Here is an 18,245-nt window from a genome sequence, read left to right as displayed (position 1 = left end):
CTGTTGGTAACTGTGTAAATATTTTATTGTAGCCGAGCTCCACACCTAAAACAAATCTACAGCGTACTGTAGATGTGGCGGGATTTGACACTCATTGCGTAAACAGGATGCACAGTAGTTATACAGTATGTAGAAATCAGGTGTTAAATAATGTGGTTCACAGACTAACAGCGGATGATGTCTTATATAATCCACACATCAGGCTAACATAATTATATTTGGCTCCGGTGCAGATATTTTTCATTGTGTTAATGACAGTAAGGTTGCATCAATTGAATTGAAACACATGCTGTGTCTAAGTTTGGATACTATAGTGTGTACACTACTGTACTTCCTCGTGTAGTGCACTCATTTGAGAAGGAGTACGGCAAAACATGTTATATTAAGATTAGGGCCGCCACAAACGATTATTTTGATAGTCGACTAATCACTGATTATTTTTTCGATTAGTCGACTAATCGGATCCCGGTCCCGGAAAGGGGCGGGTGAGCGGGAGCTGTAAAACTTGCGGACGGAGCCGTGAGCCACCTTCGCCCCCGAGTCTTTCCATGCCGACCCAGAGCTGCCGTGGAGGAAATGCACCCGGTGGGGGCCAGCCAGCGCCGGGGAGAGGTCCCACGAGGGGATCCTCCCGCACCGTGCGGCCGTCCCTGACCCGCCGAGTCAAATCCCCCGGGCAGACTGCGCGGAAGTTGCGGAAAAATCGCAGTGATTGGTTGAAATTGCAACACCGCCCTGAATTAACGGGGATTCACTGAAGTTGCAAATCGCAACATCGTGAATTCCTGGAGGGTCTGTGTTATGGTATCATTTACGGTACAGTCATGCCTGACGCCAATTACCACTACTGTGCATGTGCGCAGAAAAAACAAAGTAAAAAAAACAAAAAACGATGCGTCGACTACTAAATTAGTTGTCTACGATTTTGTTCGTCGACATAATCGTGACTAATCGACTAATGGTGGCCAGCAGCTTCCTTGGCCCCCATTTTCACAACAATGGTCGTCACTGCTCTCCTGCCATGTAGCCAAAATGGTGACCACTAAAGGGCGAAACGTGGCCATCGTTCCAGTACGCATGCGACACAGCAAAGGTCCCCAAAAGAGAGAAACCGCTCAATTAAAATCCTGCTTGTGGCCACAAATATATTACATCTGTAAGTTCTGCTCTACTGTATTACTATACTTTACTATTCTAATATTGACGCCAGTTCTTCTGCAGCTGCAGCAGCAGTCTTTGGAAAGCACCATCAGTGTTTGTTCATTTCTGTTTTTTCAAGGTGAAGAATGACAGAAATGTCATTTGTATTGTTATGACACCAACATTTTAAAACTTTGTCTTCCTGGGATGTTTTAAATTTCATCCCATGCACAGATCCGCTCACGTGCACTCGCAGCCTTGCAGCTCAAAGAAAAATCCAAAAGTTCCTGCAGCTCATCAAATCAAATCATTCCATATCTGACACCTCTGTTGCCCTCTAATTTAGTCGTCAGCTTTAAGCCTCCAGGATTCTCCTCCGTGACATGCATATCCACATCAAGTGTGTGTTTTTTTCATATGTGTGTGTGTGTGTGCACAGTGTATGGTGTTATGTTTCCCTCTGAACGGAAGCTGTGCCACCAGTGCGTGACTTGTCAGTGACATCATCAAAGCCAGACCACTAATTGGTTCCCTCTGCTACCGCTGCTCTGCATCTGACAGTGTGTGTGTGTGTGTGTGTGTGTGTGTGTGTGTGTGCATCTTGTACATCCGGAGTATTCAGCACATCTAATGAAGATTGTTTATTTTAAGTCAGTGTAAGTGAACTTTCTTCTGAGCCTCACAGACAGTCGGAGTCTCTCTGTTAAGAGACTTTAATGTACCACAAAATCTCTTTCATGTACACACACACACACACACACACACACACACACACACACACAGTGCCATCACCATCTCCTCCCACAGGGTTTCATATTTCCTGCTCCAGGCTTTAGATCAATGACCACACCCACTCCCATAATGCATCGCAGCACATGCACAGACAGGGTCCTCTGTTTATATGCTCTTTGTGTGTGTGTGTGTCCCAGTGTTTTATACTGGCATCATGTCTTTGTGTGTGTGTGTGTGTGTCTTTCTGTCTTTTACGCATACAAGGTGGAGGCAGAAAGAGCGAGTGTGTACGTGACAGAGAGGGTGTGTGTGTGTTTGTGTGTTTAAAAAAAAAAAACAGAGACATGAGGTTTGGATAGAAAACTGTTGAGACAGAGACAGAGAGAGAGAGAGGACAGTCTGGTGTGAAATCCAACATGTGTGTGTCAGCTCTATTTCTCTATTCTTAGTGCTTCTCTTCCAGTAACTGTCTGCTGAGCTCAACTCAAGTATGCAGCACTGTTCACCTGGACTTGTACGTGTGTCCTGGGTCAGTGTGTAAAAAAAACATGACTGGGCTCTTTCCTTGCTCCTCTGGCTCCTTTAATACGATACAGACAGGCTGCAGATTACGATCAGGTTAGGGAAAGGCTACGGTTAACCGAGTGTTTTAGTGGCACAAACCACGTCAAACCATTCACCTCAGCCTCCCTGTGATTTCTGTGCGGCGTACGCCACACCTCCTGGATTCGTAATCCCTAAAACACATCTGGTAAACTAGTAGTAGGACTACAAAAAACATATTTGATGTCTGTCAGTAAAGTTTACAAAATAATCTGTGCTAATCAATATTTGTTTCGTTTTATAGATGAAATTAACTTGTGTGATGTAACGTACCTGACACTTTTTCAGCTCCCCTCTGCTCTATAGACAGTTTTAGGGTCTTTTTTTTAAGATTATTTTTCTGCCCTTTTATGCCTTTATTGAGAGTACAGCTGAAGATAGACAGGAAGGGAAGCAGAGAGAGGGGGAATGACACGCAGTAAATTAGCCGTCCGATGCGGGATTCAAACCGGGGCCAGCTGCAGTGAGGACTGAAGCCTCTACACACGGGGCGGCCGCTTAACCCACCACGCTACCGACCGCCCCCAGTCTTTTAACTCATTGTTTTGGTTTACTGCTGTCATGAGCAAGCCTTCCAATGAAATCCAGTGTACATCAATGACAGTATAAAGATCGGACAGAGCGTGAGCAACGTCATCCGTAGGTTTCCAAGGTGCCGTGTTGAAGCCTCGGCTAATCTAAATATTGGCAAATTCTCTATAGAGACCAAAACTGTTGTCTGTATCAGGCTGTAAGAAGGTTCATTTCTGCTGTCAAGTTCAAGGTGTTACAGTTTTTAGCACTTCTGCATTGGCTTCATTTCCTAGCCACGATGTTTGTACACTCAGCTAAAAAGCAAAGGGTTCAGGGTTTGGTGGAGACCAAAACAGAGTTAAAAAAGAAAATGTTTGCCAGACACGTGACTCTAAACAAATGATGTTGCTTTATGTCTGCTGGATGCAATTCTCTGCTAACACGTTAGCTATCGTGATTCATAAAATCATAATATTTCAGTGTTTCCCGTTTAACCTACTGTGAAACATTAAAGAAAACCGAAGGACAGGAACAAAAGAAACGATCGTTAACTTCTGAATTTTATTTCTGCCTATTTAATTTGACTCCCTCCCTCTCTGGATTTGTAAATCTATCTGCTGCCAGTGTGTGGATTTGCATGATATTTCCATGCCTATGAAAGCCATAGGAACAACCAGTGGTTTTTGGCCCTCCGGTGTGTGCACGGAGAAGACTTTGCATGCACGTTATGCACATGCAGGCAGTCAGGAGAGACTCAGACGAGACTCAGTCAACTCACTCACAATGGAAAGACAAACTGCCAGTGAACCAGAGAACAATTACTCTGCAATAGAAAACACATGACCTGACAAAAGTTTTCAGTGTTTTAATCCTGAACATGAAACGGCTGATAGAACTAAAAATGTGAAGTGAGTCATGATGCTTTGCTGCAGCTCGTTTGCTTTCACTTCATCCAGAGCAGAGACCCAATGAACGACAGAAACACAACAACATATTTGACACCGGCCTTGATTTCTTGGCTGTCTCTAAGTGTCGTGTGTGTGTGTGTGTGTCTTTTGTTGTTTTGCATCCTCTATAATTACAGAGTGGGAAAGCTGGAGAAGAGAGAGTGAGCATGCAGTGGAGAGTACCGTACTATTATACTTCTGTTGCTTTAGCAGGTGGTGCGTGTGTGCGTGTCAGACAATTGGTCAGTAGACGTTGTATTCATTGTGGGATTAGGAACAGAAGGTCAGTAACGTGCTTTATCTCCACCTGCTGCTGTCACACCTGACACACACACACACACACACACACACACACACACACACCTCGCTCTCATTGTCTCTTTCCCTCCCTCTCTTTCTTTATATCACTTTCTCTTTACGCAGCTCGCTCTGGAACTTTTCTCTCAGTTTAGTTTTCTTCAGATAATTTGTATTTAGTAAAAAAAAAAAACTTGGTCCATATTCTTCAAATGTGAATGAACTACACATTTAATCTTCTAAAGAGGTTCAATTTATACTGTGGTCTAGTCTAAATTAGACATTTTAAAATGTAATAATTTTATAGGCTCATGTCGCCGATAGGCGGGCGTACCTCGGGTTTCACATGCCAGTGAAATGCCAGCAATGCCAGCAAGGATTCATGGCTGAGACCTGCTCTGTCTTCTCTTATGATCTGGCGCTTATAAAGAAAATAAAATTGAATCGAACTTGTGCTGATTAACTTAAGGACTTAGCTGGGAGACACTCCACAACACCAGAAACATATCTAAAGGCAAAGTAGGGCTCAGATTATTTTATACAATCTTATAATTATCTGATACACTGTGTGATTTTTTTTAAAAATGTGCACACCTCTTCCCTTCTGCTGTTGAAATAGTCGTGATTAAAAAGTATTTTTTCTTTGCCGCTGAGAGAAAAGAAAGAAATAAACCTGCTGTATGTGAAAGTGTCACGAGATAACATGTTATGATTTCCATGAAACTGAATTGAATCCACTCTCTCTCTCTCTCTCTGTTTTATCTTCTAACTGCCAAACTTCCAGCATGACGTCCGTGCTGGAGTTGTGTTCAGTAGGGTCATTATGTGTGTGTTGAAAGAGCAGCTGTGTGTGTGGAGAGGGAGCGTGAATCAGGAATGATTCATGTGATATAAACTTATGTGTCATATTGTCCTGGAAATTATTCTGATTGTGTTACTTACTTTACTTAGATACTTTTATTTTTCTTTCATTTAATTACTTACTAAACTTGTTTTTTCAAAATGTTGCAGACGTGCGATGGGGATGATGGTGAGCAATCGTATTTGATATGAATAGAAAGAAAGAAAGAAAGAAAGAAAAAAAGAAAGAAAGAAAGAAAGAAAGAAAGAAAGAAAGAAAGAAAGGACTAAGCAGTGAAATAGAGAAAGAGAAAGAAAAGTGTGTGAGTTGTCTGTGACTGGCTGCTGACTCAGACACACACACACTGATGTTGACTGTTTGAATGTAACGCCGCCCCCCCCAGACGCTCTGATCATCATTGATGTAACATTCTTTGGGATAATCACATAATTACTGCAGTAAATCAGCTGATGCCTCCATCTCAGACAGACACGGAGAAGTGAATTAAAAAGCTGCACACACCTTTATAAGAATCAAGAGAGGCGCTGACAGAGCAATTAAAGGAGGCATCTTTAAGTCTTTGTGTTGATTCATTTCAATGTGTGTGCGCCTGTGTGTGTTCTTGTTCATGTGTGTGGGAGGCAGACAACTCACGAGACTGATAACACAGATGCCCATTGTGTTCATACACCTCGTGGGCACTGGTCAGTGTGTGTGTGTGTGTGTGTGTGCAGCAGTGGGCAGTTGTGCTGACTAGATGGTTGGCACCAGCCTGAATGAGAGGCACTATGCCAACACATCCCTCTACATCTGCGTCACACACTCTCTGCCAACACACTCTCACACACACACACACACAGTGTAGGAAGCACGTACAGTAGCTCGGAGAGGTTTAGATCAAAGGGGAGCGATCGGGGAACGAAGGCCGGCTGTATCAGCGTGTGTTCGGGTTTTTACTCAGCGGCGGTGTTGAGTTAAAACAGAAGAAAATCAGATCAGGGAGGCAGTTTCAAAGAAATGCTCATAATTCACAGAACACCCCCATGAATGGCTGTAAAAATGATTCACAAGGCTGCAGCTGGTCGCCGTCATATAAAGTCTGTGCAACTGTCTCAAAGCGAACCTTCCTCTCAGAGACATGCTTCACTTTTTGAGGACGTTATGATCCTCAGATTGAATTAGCGAAATTATCTTTGAACACTGAAAAAATCACCCGAGTGTGAGCCGTGATGTTTTGCAATATTCTCATCACGTCGCGATGTCGTGGATCATGTGATGCGTCTGCAAAAATGGGATCTAGATGTTCAAGGACAGAATCACAGGACAAAATGATGTAAGACATGCATGACTGTACAGACGGGACTTTAATTACAGAAGTGTCTGAAAAAGGGTGTTTTGATGCAACCAAACTAATTGTCATAGAAACATTTGATTCATTTTCATACTCATAAAACTAATAATTTAGTCGGTGTGTTCCTTTCTTTTGTGTACTCAAAGTACTTAAAGTCAAGTTTAAAAGTTTTAAAAGTAGACTGAATAACTTATATTAGTCCTATTGTTTATTCTTAGACAAATATGATGTATGTTGCATGCACATGTTGTCACATATGAAACTCTGAAAGGTTTCCTGTGTCGTTTGTTTCTCTCTAGTAGCTCTGCAGCTGGTTTTCCACGGAGGGGGTCCCCATTTTGTTTATCTCATCCACGTGCATGAGAACGAAAGTCAGATAAGCGCACAGGCAGGTGACTCAATACTCCTTCCTGACAAAAGGTTTCACACCGTTCCTCTGATCAACAAGCGGAATTAACGATATGCGATAATAGAATATATACAGTACGCTGCAAAGGCTCCAGCAAAGGCAGGGAGGAAGACTAATACTTTGAACTAACAACAGCCACGTCAGTATGGGTATAGATTCAGGATGATTTATCGCACATTGTGGATGAAGGTAAATTAAGATGATGTGCTGAATGATCATAGGAATGAGGGTCGAGGCATGAGAGGAGGATGGGTGGATGGAGGAGTTTGTAGATGAGGATGGGATGGAACCAGGAGGGAGTTCAGCAGTCTGAGTGGGGGAGCTGTGTCTTCATCGCTCTACGGGACTAGAGCCTCAGCGGAGGCTCTAAGGGGGCTTTAGGGGGGGTGAGGGATGTGAAAACTGAGTCAAAGAGGAAGTGAAAAGATAAGGTGTGCTTAATACGTACGGAAATCAGATGAGTTCGAGGCCGTGGTCTTTATTCCTGAACCCAGTTCTAAAACTTCAGCGCGTTTGCTAGAGCACACAAAGAAATATGAACTTCACATGGGCTGTTTCTGCAAAGTAATGCATCTTTAATCTTTATAGTATAAACATTTCTGCATGTTTTGTATTTGCAAACTAACTTTGACTACTGTAAAAATGTCCAGATATGTTTTTCTTCTACTTCTTCTTCTGTAGACGTTTTCCTTTCAAAATACAGAATGACGTGCAGGCAGGGAAAAGCACGAGTACAACAACACAAATCTCTGAGACTAAAAAGTCACCGAAGGCGCTTCTTCATTAAACTCTGAATTTCTGAATTTCCACTGCATTTCGCTTCCTTTTCTTATTCACAGTGTGCTGCAGTGTGTGAGTTCTTCTGTCTGCATGTGTGTGTGTGTGTTCGTAAATGGATGTGGGGGTTGACATGGTTCTCTCTCAGAGGAAGTCTGTGGTTGGGCCGTTTCTACATATTTTCCCCTCTCACACACAGACCCACACACACACACACACACACACACATAGACCTACACACATATTCACACACACGTTTTCCCTGTCAAGCCAAATGAAGCTTTCTTTTAAAAGCACCGTGCACCCCCACAGATGTGGAAGCCATTTCTCCCTCACATCACTCTCCCTCTAAGACACACACACACACACACACACACAGAAAAACATTCTCTTGAAAATAAACACACAAAAACCCACAGTCTCTTGGAGTGCGGTCTCCCCTGCAACCCCGGTGCAGTGTGGGTAGCTGTGGTAAAAAGAGGTCCCTGTGAGAGGGTGTCCAAAAATAGCCTGAGTAAAAAATGCAGGAACGTGGAACTCGCCCACTGTCACACAGAAAAATCCAGTCATCTGTGTGTTTATGTGAGCGCGAGTGTGTTTTATTTTGTTAATATATTCCTAAATATTTGTTTGCTCGGATAAAAATACCGACTAAAAACTTTCTACCACGGGAAAAAGAGACTGTGTGTCTGTCTGTGTTGTCTCTTCTGTGTGGAAATCAGTGTCGTGAGAAAGAGGAAGACGACGAGAAAAAAAAAAAAAGCAAATTAGATTTTCACTGATTCTTTATCACATTTTTGGCTGAAAGACAAACTTGAATGGCTATAATCGAAAGCCAAACATAAGGCTGTGTGTGTGTGTGTGTGTGTGTGTGTGCATAATGAAATCATCAGAGAGACTCACCTCACACAACCTGCACCAACAGTTTTTTTTTGGGGGGGGGCTGGATTGCAAGCTGTAAACACAACACTGACATATTACCCCCTTTAAGTTACATGTGGCTAAGGCGTTCACAAACAGATGGCTATTTATACACTTACTAGATATACGGTGCAACATTTGGAATGTGGCTGGTTTCTGTCCACTTTATTAATATTACAATAAAAGGATGTTAGTACTGTTGATTTCATGTTTAAGCTTGGCGTTTTATTCCATATTTTCCATATTTAGACAGTAAAAGACTGTAAAATATGGCTTAAAATATTACAGTGCTTTACTGTATAATTAACAGTTTCTGTTATAAAATACTACTTTATTCTGTATTATTTCTGTTAAAATGCCTTACAAATATTTAGAAATATTTCATATTTTATCTTTGACTGTCATGGTTTGGCCGATTTTTTCACCGTAAAATCTACAGACATTTTTTTTTTACAGTGTGCCAACTCCTGGAATATGGATGTTCAGCTGCTAAATGCTTCACGCGTTCACTGTCAGTCTGCTGTTTGAGCATGTAGCGTACATTTTTGATTTTATTTTTTTAGAGCATCTCTGCACTAAAGCTGCCTCCTGTGGCCAGAACAACCCAATAACAGCAGTGAGACTAAACCAAACAGGAAAAGTGCAGGCCGTGAAACATTGTGGCTTTGTCAAAAAATAAGCGACGCTACATACATGCAAGTAGTTATCTAAATATTGATTATAGCTGCTTTGAAATTAATCTGTGTCGTGTTTGGATGTAAAGTGCCATATAAATTCTGTGCACACTGCTACATAGTCAGGCAGGGAAATCTACAAGGTAAATATTAGACTCTAACGGCTACAGTGCAGATTTGGATAAAGAAGAAGTAATATGCTGCCACGAGGTATTTAATTGGATATTGTGTGTATTTTGGAACCGTTAGAAGACAGACCTGTTACTAAAATAACTCCAGAGATCATTAAAATGACACCACAGTGGAGCTGTCTCATCCCTTAAGATATGTTTTATTGCCAGACGCTGAGTAACAGTTGCACATAGCAGCAGCTTGAATGTACCTACAGCAATTAACACGGGCTGCCGAACCTAAGCAAAGACGTGGTTCTGTGATTCTACGCATGTATACATTCCCTCACCTCAAAATACACACACACACACACACACACACACACACACACACACATATTTGGTGGTTACATTGCCGCCCTCCTGGCACAGAGCCACAGTCATGTAATATAAGCAGGAGTTGAGAAAGAGACAAAGTGTGACCCTCCTCCATCTGACAGCCCGACGCTGTACACTGGGCTTACTGTGCTGCTCGAGTGTACACGAGGAAGAGGAAGGAAGGGTTAACAGAATATAAGTAAACACTTATTATCACCGCTCCTTCTCCCAGACAGACAGACAGACAGCACCATACGAGGTCAAACAAGACGCAATGATTTGTGGACAGCCTGCCCGTTGACTCATGTTGTTTTGTACTTTTTGTTTTTGTTATTACGAGGCTTAACCGAAGGCACATGAGGAGCGGAGGAACATGACATTTATTTCCAACAGATAATAAGTAAAACAGGAACTGAGAAGCTGTAAAGACTGAGAGCATTATCCGAGGATAAAACACCACGAAGTCGCTGAATAAGTCGCAGACTCTGGGGGCGATATCCATAAATATTAACACACAAAAAGACACGAATGACGAAGAGAAGAAATTGATATATATGATATTTATTTTGGATCTTGTTGTCTCCACTTAGTCCAATACAAATGCTTACTTTTCCACTAAAACAGCGCCGTCATCCAACATCAGAAAACACACACACACACACATGCTTGTACATTTAGTAGACACACTAATTGCGCACATGCACACGTATGTAAATGCAAATCAGTGTGTGTGTGTGTGTGTGTGTGTGTGAGAGAGAGAAAAAGATTTACTAGTCCAACGGTTAATTGTACAGTAGAGGTTTTGACGTAGTTGGTGGTTTTTCCTCTTTCACAGCAGTAATAGTGTGGGAGGGAGGAGATCTCCTAAACACAGAGCTTTTTATTATTCTGGAGAAACAGCTGACGCTTTTTGATTTAGGAATTGTGATTTTATACATAACTACGGGTCATATTATGCAGCGACTGTCTTCCTTAGGCTGATGTACAACCGGACAATATTTCTTCCAAAGTCAATCGGATCGGAGTCTTTCTGTCTTTTGTTGTTTTTAAATTGAAATTTACTAGAGAACAGTACATGGGTGACTTTCCCACATCAGAGGGTTTTAAACAGTACAAGCAGACTAACAGTCACACACAGGATACAATGCTACGCTCTGGTGCTGCAGTGATGTTTCTTTCTCTCTCCCCTCAGGTCCATTTAAAGGCTCCCATGATCTTGAATGGGGTGTGCGTGATCTGGAGAGGCTGGATTGATCTACAGAGGCTGGACGGGATGGGATTCCTGGAGTACGATGAGGAGAGGGCGCAGGTAACCCAAAACACTCCATGCCCTCACCTGAAATCAAGGGAATCGAAGGGAAACTCCAACAATTTTACATCAAAGTGCTGCGTGTGTGAAAATAGTCGTATAATTGCCTTTGCGGCTCCGGAGGGAGCTGATGAATTGCCTCAAGTGATGTCACTTGAGTCAGTTAGTGTCAGCGTGGGTTAATGAGTACACATTTAAAAATTAAAAGATGGGTAATGTTGGCACCACGTTTTAACAAAGAAAAAAAGATTTTGGTCAATCATGAGTATGACAGACGAAAACAATCTCACTCTCCATTTGTTCGTGTGTGTGTGTGTGTGTGTGTGTGTGTGTGTGTGTGTGTGTGTGTGTGTGCAGCATGAGGACGCTTTGGCCCAGGCAGCATTTGAAGAGGCTCGACGCAGAACCAGAGACTTTGAAGACAGAGACCGATCACACAGAGAGGATCTAGAGGTGAGAGGGCTCTGTAACGGTGTTTGATGCTGGTCTGCCATCGCAAAGATAAGTGGACTGTTGCTGCACAGTGAAGCTTCAAATCCGCTTTCTCTTTAGACCTTAACCCAGCGAAGACTAAATGTCATTCTAGTTTATCTAACATGTACTGGGAGTCATTTGGTCCCACCAGTCTGTGAACTATGAGTTCTGCCTGTATTGGGACTTCCCATGAATTGTTTCACTTAAAGTCTGTTGCACCTCCGACCACAACCATCCTCACTGTTGGGTGTGATCTGTAAGTACACCCAGCAGTAATGATTCAGCGGCCACACCCTGAGTACACTTTTGCATCACTGGAGGACAGCGAGAATAAAATATTTCAACTGATAATAAATTACTCTTCAAACTGTGAAATTGAACGTGAAGCACGACTCCTTCGAGCCTCGTTCAGGAACTGATTTCATCGAATAATTTCGGAGACAGTTTCAGAAACTAGACGTCATGAAAATGGGAAGCAAAGACAGCAGTCAAACAGGTCGCTCATTCATTCACGGCCGTGTTTAATCACACACTCATCTTTTGTTCACACTGTTTGAAATTATGCAGACCACAGTGCAGCAACAAAGTTTGTGGGCTGGCTTTGCAAGGCTAGACTTACCCAACTGGAAATTTGCAAACGGTATTTTTCAGATTTACAAATTCATAGTTCTTAACCAAGCATCATTAAAACAACTTGTATTGTCATATTTGGCATTCTAGAATAATAAATCTGAATGAAAGGGAACATAGATTCTTTGTTACAGGGATTCAATGGTTAATCCCACCTAAATTTGTTCGACATTTTCCATTCCAAGACTAAACACTGTTTTGTTAAAGCCGCAGAGTCAAATTTCCGGTTGGACTTTCTTTGCTTAGCGCTTGGGGTGGCTTAGGGTTGTGTGATGTGTGGTTGTGTGCTTTAAGTTTTATTTTTTATTTTATTTAAATAGTATTTTTTTGCAGTTTGAATCATAGGTTTAGTGCATGATCAGTTAAGACGGTAAATCTAATTTGATAATTGATTTGATTTGATATTATTGATCTATTGAATGACTGATTCAGTTTTGTCAGGTGTCCCGAAAGCCTCAGAAGGGAAAGTAGTTTATTCACTCTGTGCTACAGATCACAGAAACCTTAAACCTGATGAACCGAAGTAACATCCTGAAATGTGAATTGTCTTCAGATTTGTTCTCAAATGTTGTTTTATTTGTTGATTTATCATCGCTGTGTTGCAAATTCACATTCACAGATTTAAACTCGGCCGGTTTGAATTTTTTGAAAAATCGTCCCAAATGTATTCATGAAACAAACTCACTTTCCCAGCAAGGCTTTGGGGAGATCAATGGCATCCTTCCTAAGTTGACGCCCTACGAATGAACCCCAAAATTGTTTATTTTTTAGGACCCTGTGGTTTCTAAAATCTGGGACTGATGACACACAGACAGACAGCCAGCAGAAAAGAACAGGGTCTGTGTCCTTCATTTCTCACCATCTATCACACTGTCATGCACTAAACCACCCTGTGTGTGTGTGCATGTGTGTGTGTGATTGTGTGTGTGTGTGTGTCCACCTATTTAATTCATGTATGTGCATTCTTGTGTTTTTCTGTGTGTGTCTGTGTGTTTTTTTGTTGTGTGTGTGTGTGCGTGTTCATGAATATGCATGCACTTCTAATGAATATTATGACTATAATATCTGCTCATGCTTGTTTGATGCTTGTGTGGCGTGAGAAGCAGAAACAGCAAGATGTGATCATTTCATGGGTAGCTTGCACAATGACACACACACACAAAGACGTGCCCACACACACACACACACACACACGCATACATAGACACGCTCATGAGGACCCACCACAGCTTTGCAGCACATGGCAGTGAAGAAATTAGAGAGAACGCGAAGAGAAGAAAAAGGCAAGGGGGTGAAAAGCCGAGATGAGGAGAACAGAAAGACGGCAAAGAGAAGAAAAAAAAAAGAAAGAGAGGCATTTATCGAAGGTCGTCTTTCATCTGACTGATCTCATGTTTCTTCCCTGAGGCTGTCCAAGAAAAAGAAAAACCACGTGTCTCCTGCTGAATCAATACAAGTACCATCACTATTCCCTAGAAAACCCCAAACTCTTGATTTAGAGTCAGATCTGGCGTCAAAAAATGTAAACCATACCCACTTTAGATTAGATTTTGGTCCTATACATTTCTCTAGTAGCACATACTTCACTTTTATTCATTGGCAGAGACTTAATCAGTTTTAAAGATGTGAGAAATGAGTGAATATCATTTAACGGCCATAGATTTGCAGTGAGTACCCACAGTGAAGTAAGAGCTCTGTTAAGGGTCTGTCCACCAGCTCCTCTAAAGCTCACACACACAAGCAGAATGTAAAAATTACACAATCACAACTGGCGACCAGGTACGGTGATTTTTTAAAGTCTTGGCCGGATGCCTGGCAACCTCACGGCAATGCCAAGACTGTAGGAAACTGAGGGATTTTGTTTTAATTAGTGAGCTTTAGAGGTGCTCTGTGGGCGGATTTTAAACATAGACAGAGCCAGGATAGATGGATCAAGACCAGGATCCCCCCTGCTTCCAGTTTTTATATTAAGTTGCTGGTTGCTGGCTGTAGCATCATATTTATTCGACAAAATATGTGAGTGGTATCAATCTTCTCATTTAGCTTTTTTCAAGGAAGCAAATGTGATGGACTACAGACTAAGAGGAAACAGGAACAAGCAAAAGTGGAATATAATATGTTAATATAACTACTGTCAAACCATGACAGTAAAAGACCGTATGTGCCAAATATGCCATTAATATGACGTATAAATAAGATTTTGAAATACAAAACAATATAATGTGTTTTGCTGTATACAATAAAACACAGTCATATTTTCAAACCTTTATTTATACGTCAATTTAAGGGAATTTTTAGAGAATAAAGTATTTGATATTAGAGACTGTTAATTGTACAGTAAAATACTGTAATATTTCATGGCAAAACCATTTTTCCTGTCAGTTTTACAGCAAAACAGTGTGGGATATGGAATAAAATGTCAACCTTAAACGTTAAATCAACAGTACTAATATCCTTTTACTGTAATTAGAAAAAGTTATGCTGTATTTATTCAGTAAAATTCTGGCAACCACAGCTGACAGTTTTTATATATTTAATGGCAAAACCTTTTATAAATTCCCTTGAAATGCTTTATGAATACAGAATAAAGTAGTATTTTATATTAGAGACTGTTAATTAAACAGTAAAATACCGTACTATTTAATGTCACATTAAAATCTACAGACATTTCAGAATGTGGAATAAAACGCCAACCTTAAACGTAAAATCAACAGTACTAATAATAATAATACACTGCTTTTCACATTTCTCGGGCACTGTAGTTTCAATCTGCAACTACACCACGAGGTACTACTAAATTCTACACACTGGACCTTTAAAGCAGTTTCTCTGTGGCCCTCACAAACTATTTAAGCCATGTGCTCTTTTTTATCTTCTATAAGACCACAAAGTGTAGAAAAACAAAGATATAAAGCACAGTGTTGACTTTACGCATATTTTTTCTGGAGACATGTTGTAGTATTTGTTCAGTATTTCGTTCTCTATGTGCAGTGCAGTACTGACTTCTGTACAGCACAGATAGGGAATGGAGAAAGAGCGGATAAACAGTCTAATGTTGGATAAGGGAGAAACACAGCAGTCACAGTAGGATAATACGGATCTGCTGTGAGCTGTCTCTTTGGGTGTGACTGACGAGCATTGCTGAATAGCTGCACAGATTCAGCCTCTGCATTTCTGTGGTCTGAACTCCACCTCTCCTCCTCATGTCTCTGTGTATCTGTCGCTCTCTAGTTAGCTGGTGATTTAGTTATCTTACTGTCTATACTGCTTCTATACTGAGTCTTCTTCTTCCGTTGATCAGATAGATGAATAATTTTAATAATATGTGTTGTATTACATATTACAAAGATAAAAGCCTTCTAGGCATAATTTTTGCATTGTGTATGATTCACTGCTCAAATATTACTCTTCCAGCGACATACAATCTTTACATAAAAGTATTTGAACATCACTGTAGCATAATTTACATATCTGGAGCACAGACAAGGCCTCGACTGATATTAAATCTGTGATATATAGCCTGAAGTCACCACAAGTGGTATTCAAGCCAAAAACATCTGCGAAACATTACGTAAACCATAAACCTCTCTCTCATGCCCAGAATATTTACAGTAGCTGTAGTTATCGATAGCTGTAGATGAAACCGTCACATTTAGATGTAGCTCTGTGAATACCTGCTCGCTATATGAGCAATAAAGATTAGATTTTTAAAAACGCAGTTGGGGAAAAATCCATTTCTTTTATTGGGTTGAGTATGTTTCATGAGAGCAAAGCTCGGGCAGAAAGACACTGATGCCTGCTGTGCTCACTGAATATAAAGTTATTTCCACTTCAATTCACGAAGCCTTGTCATTTTGGCAGATACAACATTTTTCATCCAAAAGCAGTGATATACCAGTCGTTCAAGGTCAGAAGGTACCTGTCAAGATGATGGATGGATAAGCAATAGATAGAGAAGTAATGTGCCCTTTAACTCCACACACACACACACACAGACACACACACACACACACACACACACACACACACACACTCCAAGTGCTCTGCAGAAAGAGATTTGGTGGTGAATGATGAGTTTGCACTGAAAGCATTAATATATCATTAGTATTGATCGCCATCAGACCCCCTGTTTTCCCTTACACACACTCACACACACACACACATACACACACACACTTTCAGAGACACTTTCAGATACTGTACAGGCACATATGTGCACAAACTCGCAGATACAGCAAATCTGCTTTACACAGACACACACACACACACACTTCTCCTGTATTGAGTTGTGGTTAAGCAGCCTATAGTGGCCCAGCAGGCTTCCATCTGTGTGTGGATCAATACAAAAAGCTCTCCTGCCCTTATGATTATCAAAGACCACTCCCTTCCACAAACACAAACACAAACACGACACGACGAACAGGCACGACCCAGCAGCAGCAACAGTGAAGGATTGAAAACAGCTATGTTTCTACCTCATACACTAAAAGCCCTCTGCGTTCACACTCACATTTCTACAGGCTGGCTTTTATAGAATTTGTTGGATTATGTTTCAGTCTAGTCCATGTTTATCATCTGAACGTATTTTAAAACAGCCCAGCCTCAAAATAGCACGTGGCTGATGTTGTAAATATCAGACAAAAAAACAAGACGGCATGACGACTGAGTGTTTGCTAAAAGAGGGATAAGATCGTTCTTTTGATTTACACATTAAACTCTGCAAGTCGCCTTTTTTCTTCTCACAGCAGACATTTTCACTAGTCAAATAAAGGTGTAACTAATCACATGATTAACTGCTGCATGCCTCTGCAATAATTACCGGAGAGAACTGTTAATGTTCTTAGTTTCACCTGTGCTTTTCATGCCGCGACAAGTCGAAATGTTGGCTGTCTCTGAATCAGATTTATTTGGGAACGATTAAGAAAAAAAAAAAAAGAGTGTTCTGATGTAGCTGTCAACATACAGATTAAGTCATCACAGATTTCTTTGCAGGCAGCAGGTGGCCCAACACCTTTTAAGTCGAATCCGAGATGTTCAGGAACAGACACGGGGCAACTTTAAAGCTTCTGGTTTTGGTCTCCACCAACTCTTGATGGAAATATCTGACTCTTTAGCTGTGAAATGATGTTTTCTATGAGGTGTTTGGTGCTGGGTATTTAGTGTTAGTTTGCGTCTAGTTTATTAAAGTGACAGTGAACCAAAACAATAAGCAAAACATGCTTAAAAACTCCCTGAATGATAATTTTCTGTGGGTTCGTCGCCACAAGTGATCCCTTTCACACACAGGTAGTCATGTGATCCATTGTTAATATAAAAATACTAATTATTACAGGTGTGGCAACCAAAACACTTAACTGACATAAAGGTTCAATAAAGATTTCCATCATCATGGTTATGAAAGATTAATTGTCCCACATTGACATGTCACACCTTCATCTACCACAACCTTTCCTCACTTAGCCGGGAACATGCTGCAGAATCATCCATGAACTGAAAATCCTAGACTAGATGTCGCCCTATTAAAAGATTAAGAGTTGTGACTCGACTTTGATTCAAAATCAAGTCGTTCTCACCGAGCCGTGCGCGACTGTTTGATGGCAGCAGGTTTTGATAAAGCAGCAGAAAGCTTCCCAGAGGGGACAGACAGAAACTGGAGTCAGTCTGGCTGTGAGGAGTCAAAATGGTAGTATGACATACTGTATGTGTGTGTGCATGTGACTGTGTGTATGTTGCTATTATGGTGAGTCATTGAGATGACACAAACTGCATTCCTGTTGAACTAAGCAACCCCTTTACTATCTCTGTCTGCATTTCTGTCTGCTCTGCTCTCTGCCTCACCTCTCGCCGCACTTTGTCACCTCTCTCCCCTCTCTCCCACCCCTCCCGGTTTCTCTCAGCTTTTTCCTAAAGGTGTGTACGAAAAATGGGACTCTATATACATATATACTTATATTCATAACATGTATTCAATAGTTCATAATAACCTGAAATAAGAATTGTTTTTGTTGCCTTAAGAATGAGTCTTTTAAGTCTACAGGCGCTGTAGATTTCATGTTAGGACGGAGAGGGTGAGGCGAGGCGGTTGCAATTTAGCAGCTACTAAATCCCGCACGCTGATCCCTTTAGGTGTAAACATAAG

At 41.2% G+C, this 18,245-nt stretch overlaps 1 protein-coding gene across 4 annotated transcripts in view; it reads left to right on the top strand.

Annotated features, from left to right (window-relative positions):
* Positions 1-18,245, top strand: part of cbfb (core-binding factor subunit beta) — a 35,211-nt gene that overhangs the window by 11,644 nt on the left and 5,322 nt on the right. For 2 of the 4 annotated variants that reach the window (XM_027272809.1, XM_027272808.1), the window contains exons 4-6: positions 10,886-11,002; positions 11,360-11,455; positions 12,878-12,943. In XM_027272809.1, the coding sequence (XP_027128610.1) occupies positions 10,886-11,002; positions 11,360-11,455; positions 12,878-12,907 (243 nt within the window). In that variant the 3' untranslated portion in view covers positions 12,908-12,943. The remainder of the gene's footprint in view (positions 1-10,885; positions 11,003-11,359; positions 11,456-12,877; positions 12,944-18,245) is intronic. The other 2 variants (XM_027272807.1, XM_027272806.1) reach the window with 1 other exon arrangement.

This window comes from Larimichthys crocea, chromosome XXI (genome assembly GCF_000972845.2).
Source record: "Larimichthys crocea isolate SSNF chromosome XXI, L_crocea_2.0, whole genome shotgun sequence".
Classification (NCBI taxonomy): domain Eukaryota; kingdom Metazoa; phylum Chordata; class Actinopteri; family Sciaenidae; genus Larimichthys; species Larimichthys crocea.
The sequence above is the reverse complement of the archived record's forward strand: the minus strand, read 5'-3'. Positions and strand labels throughout refer to the sequence as shown.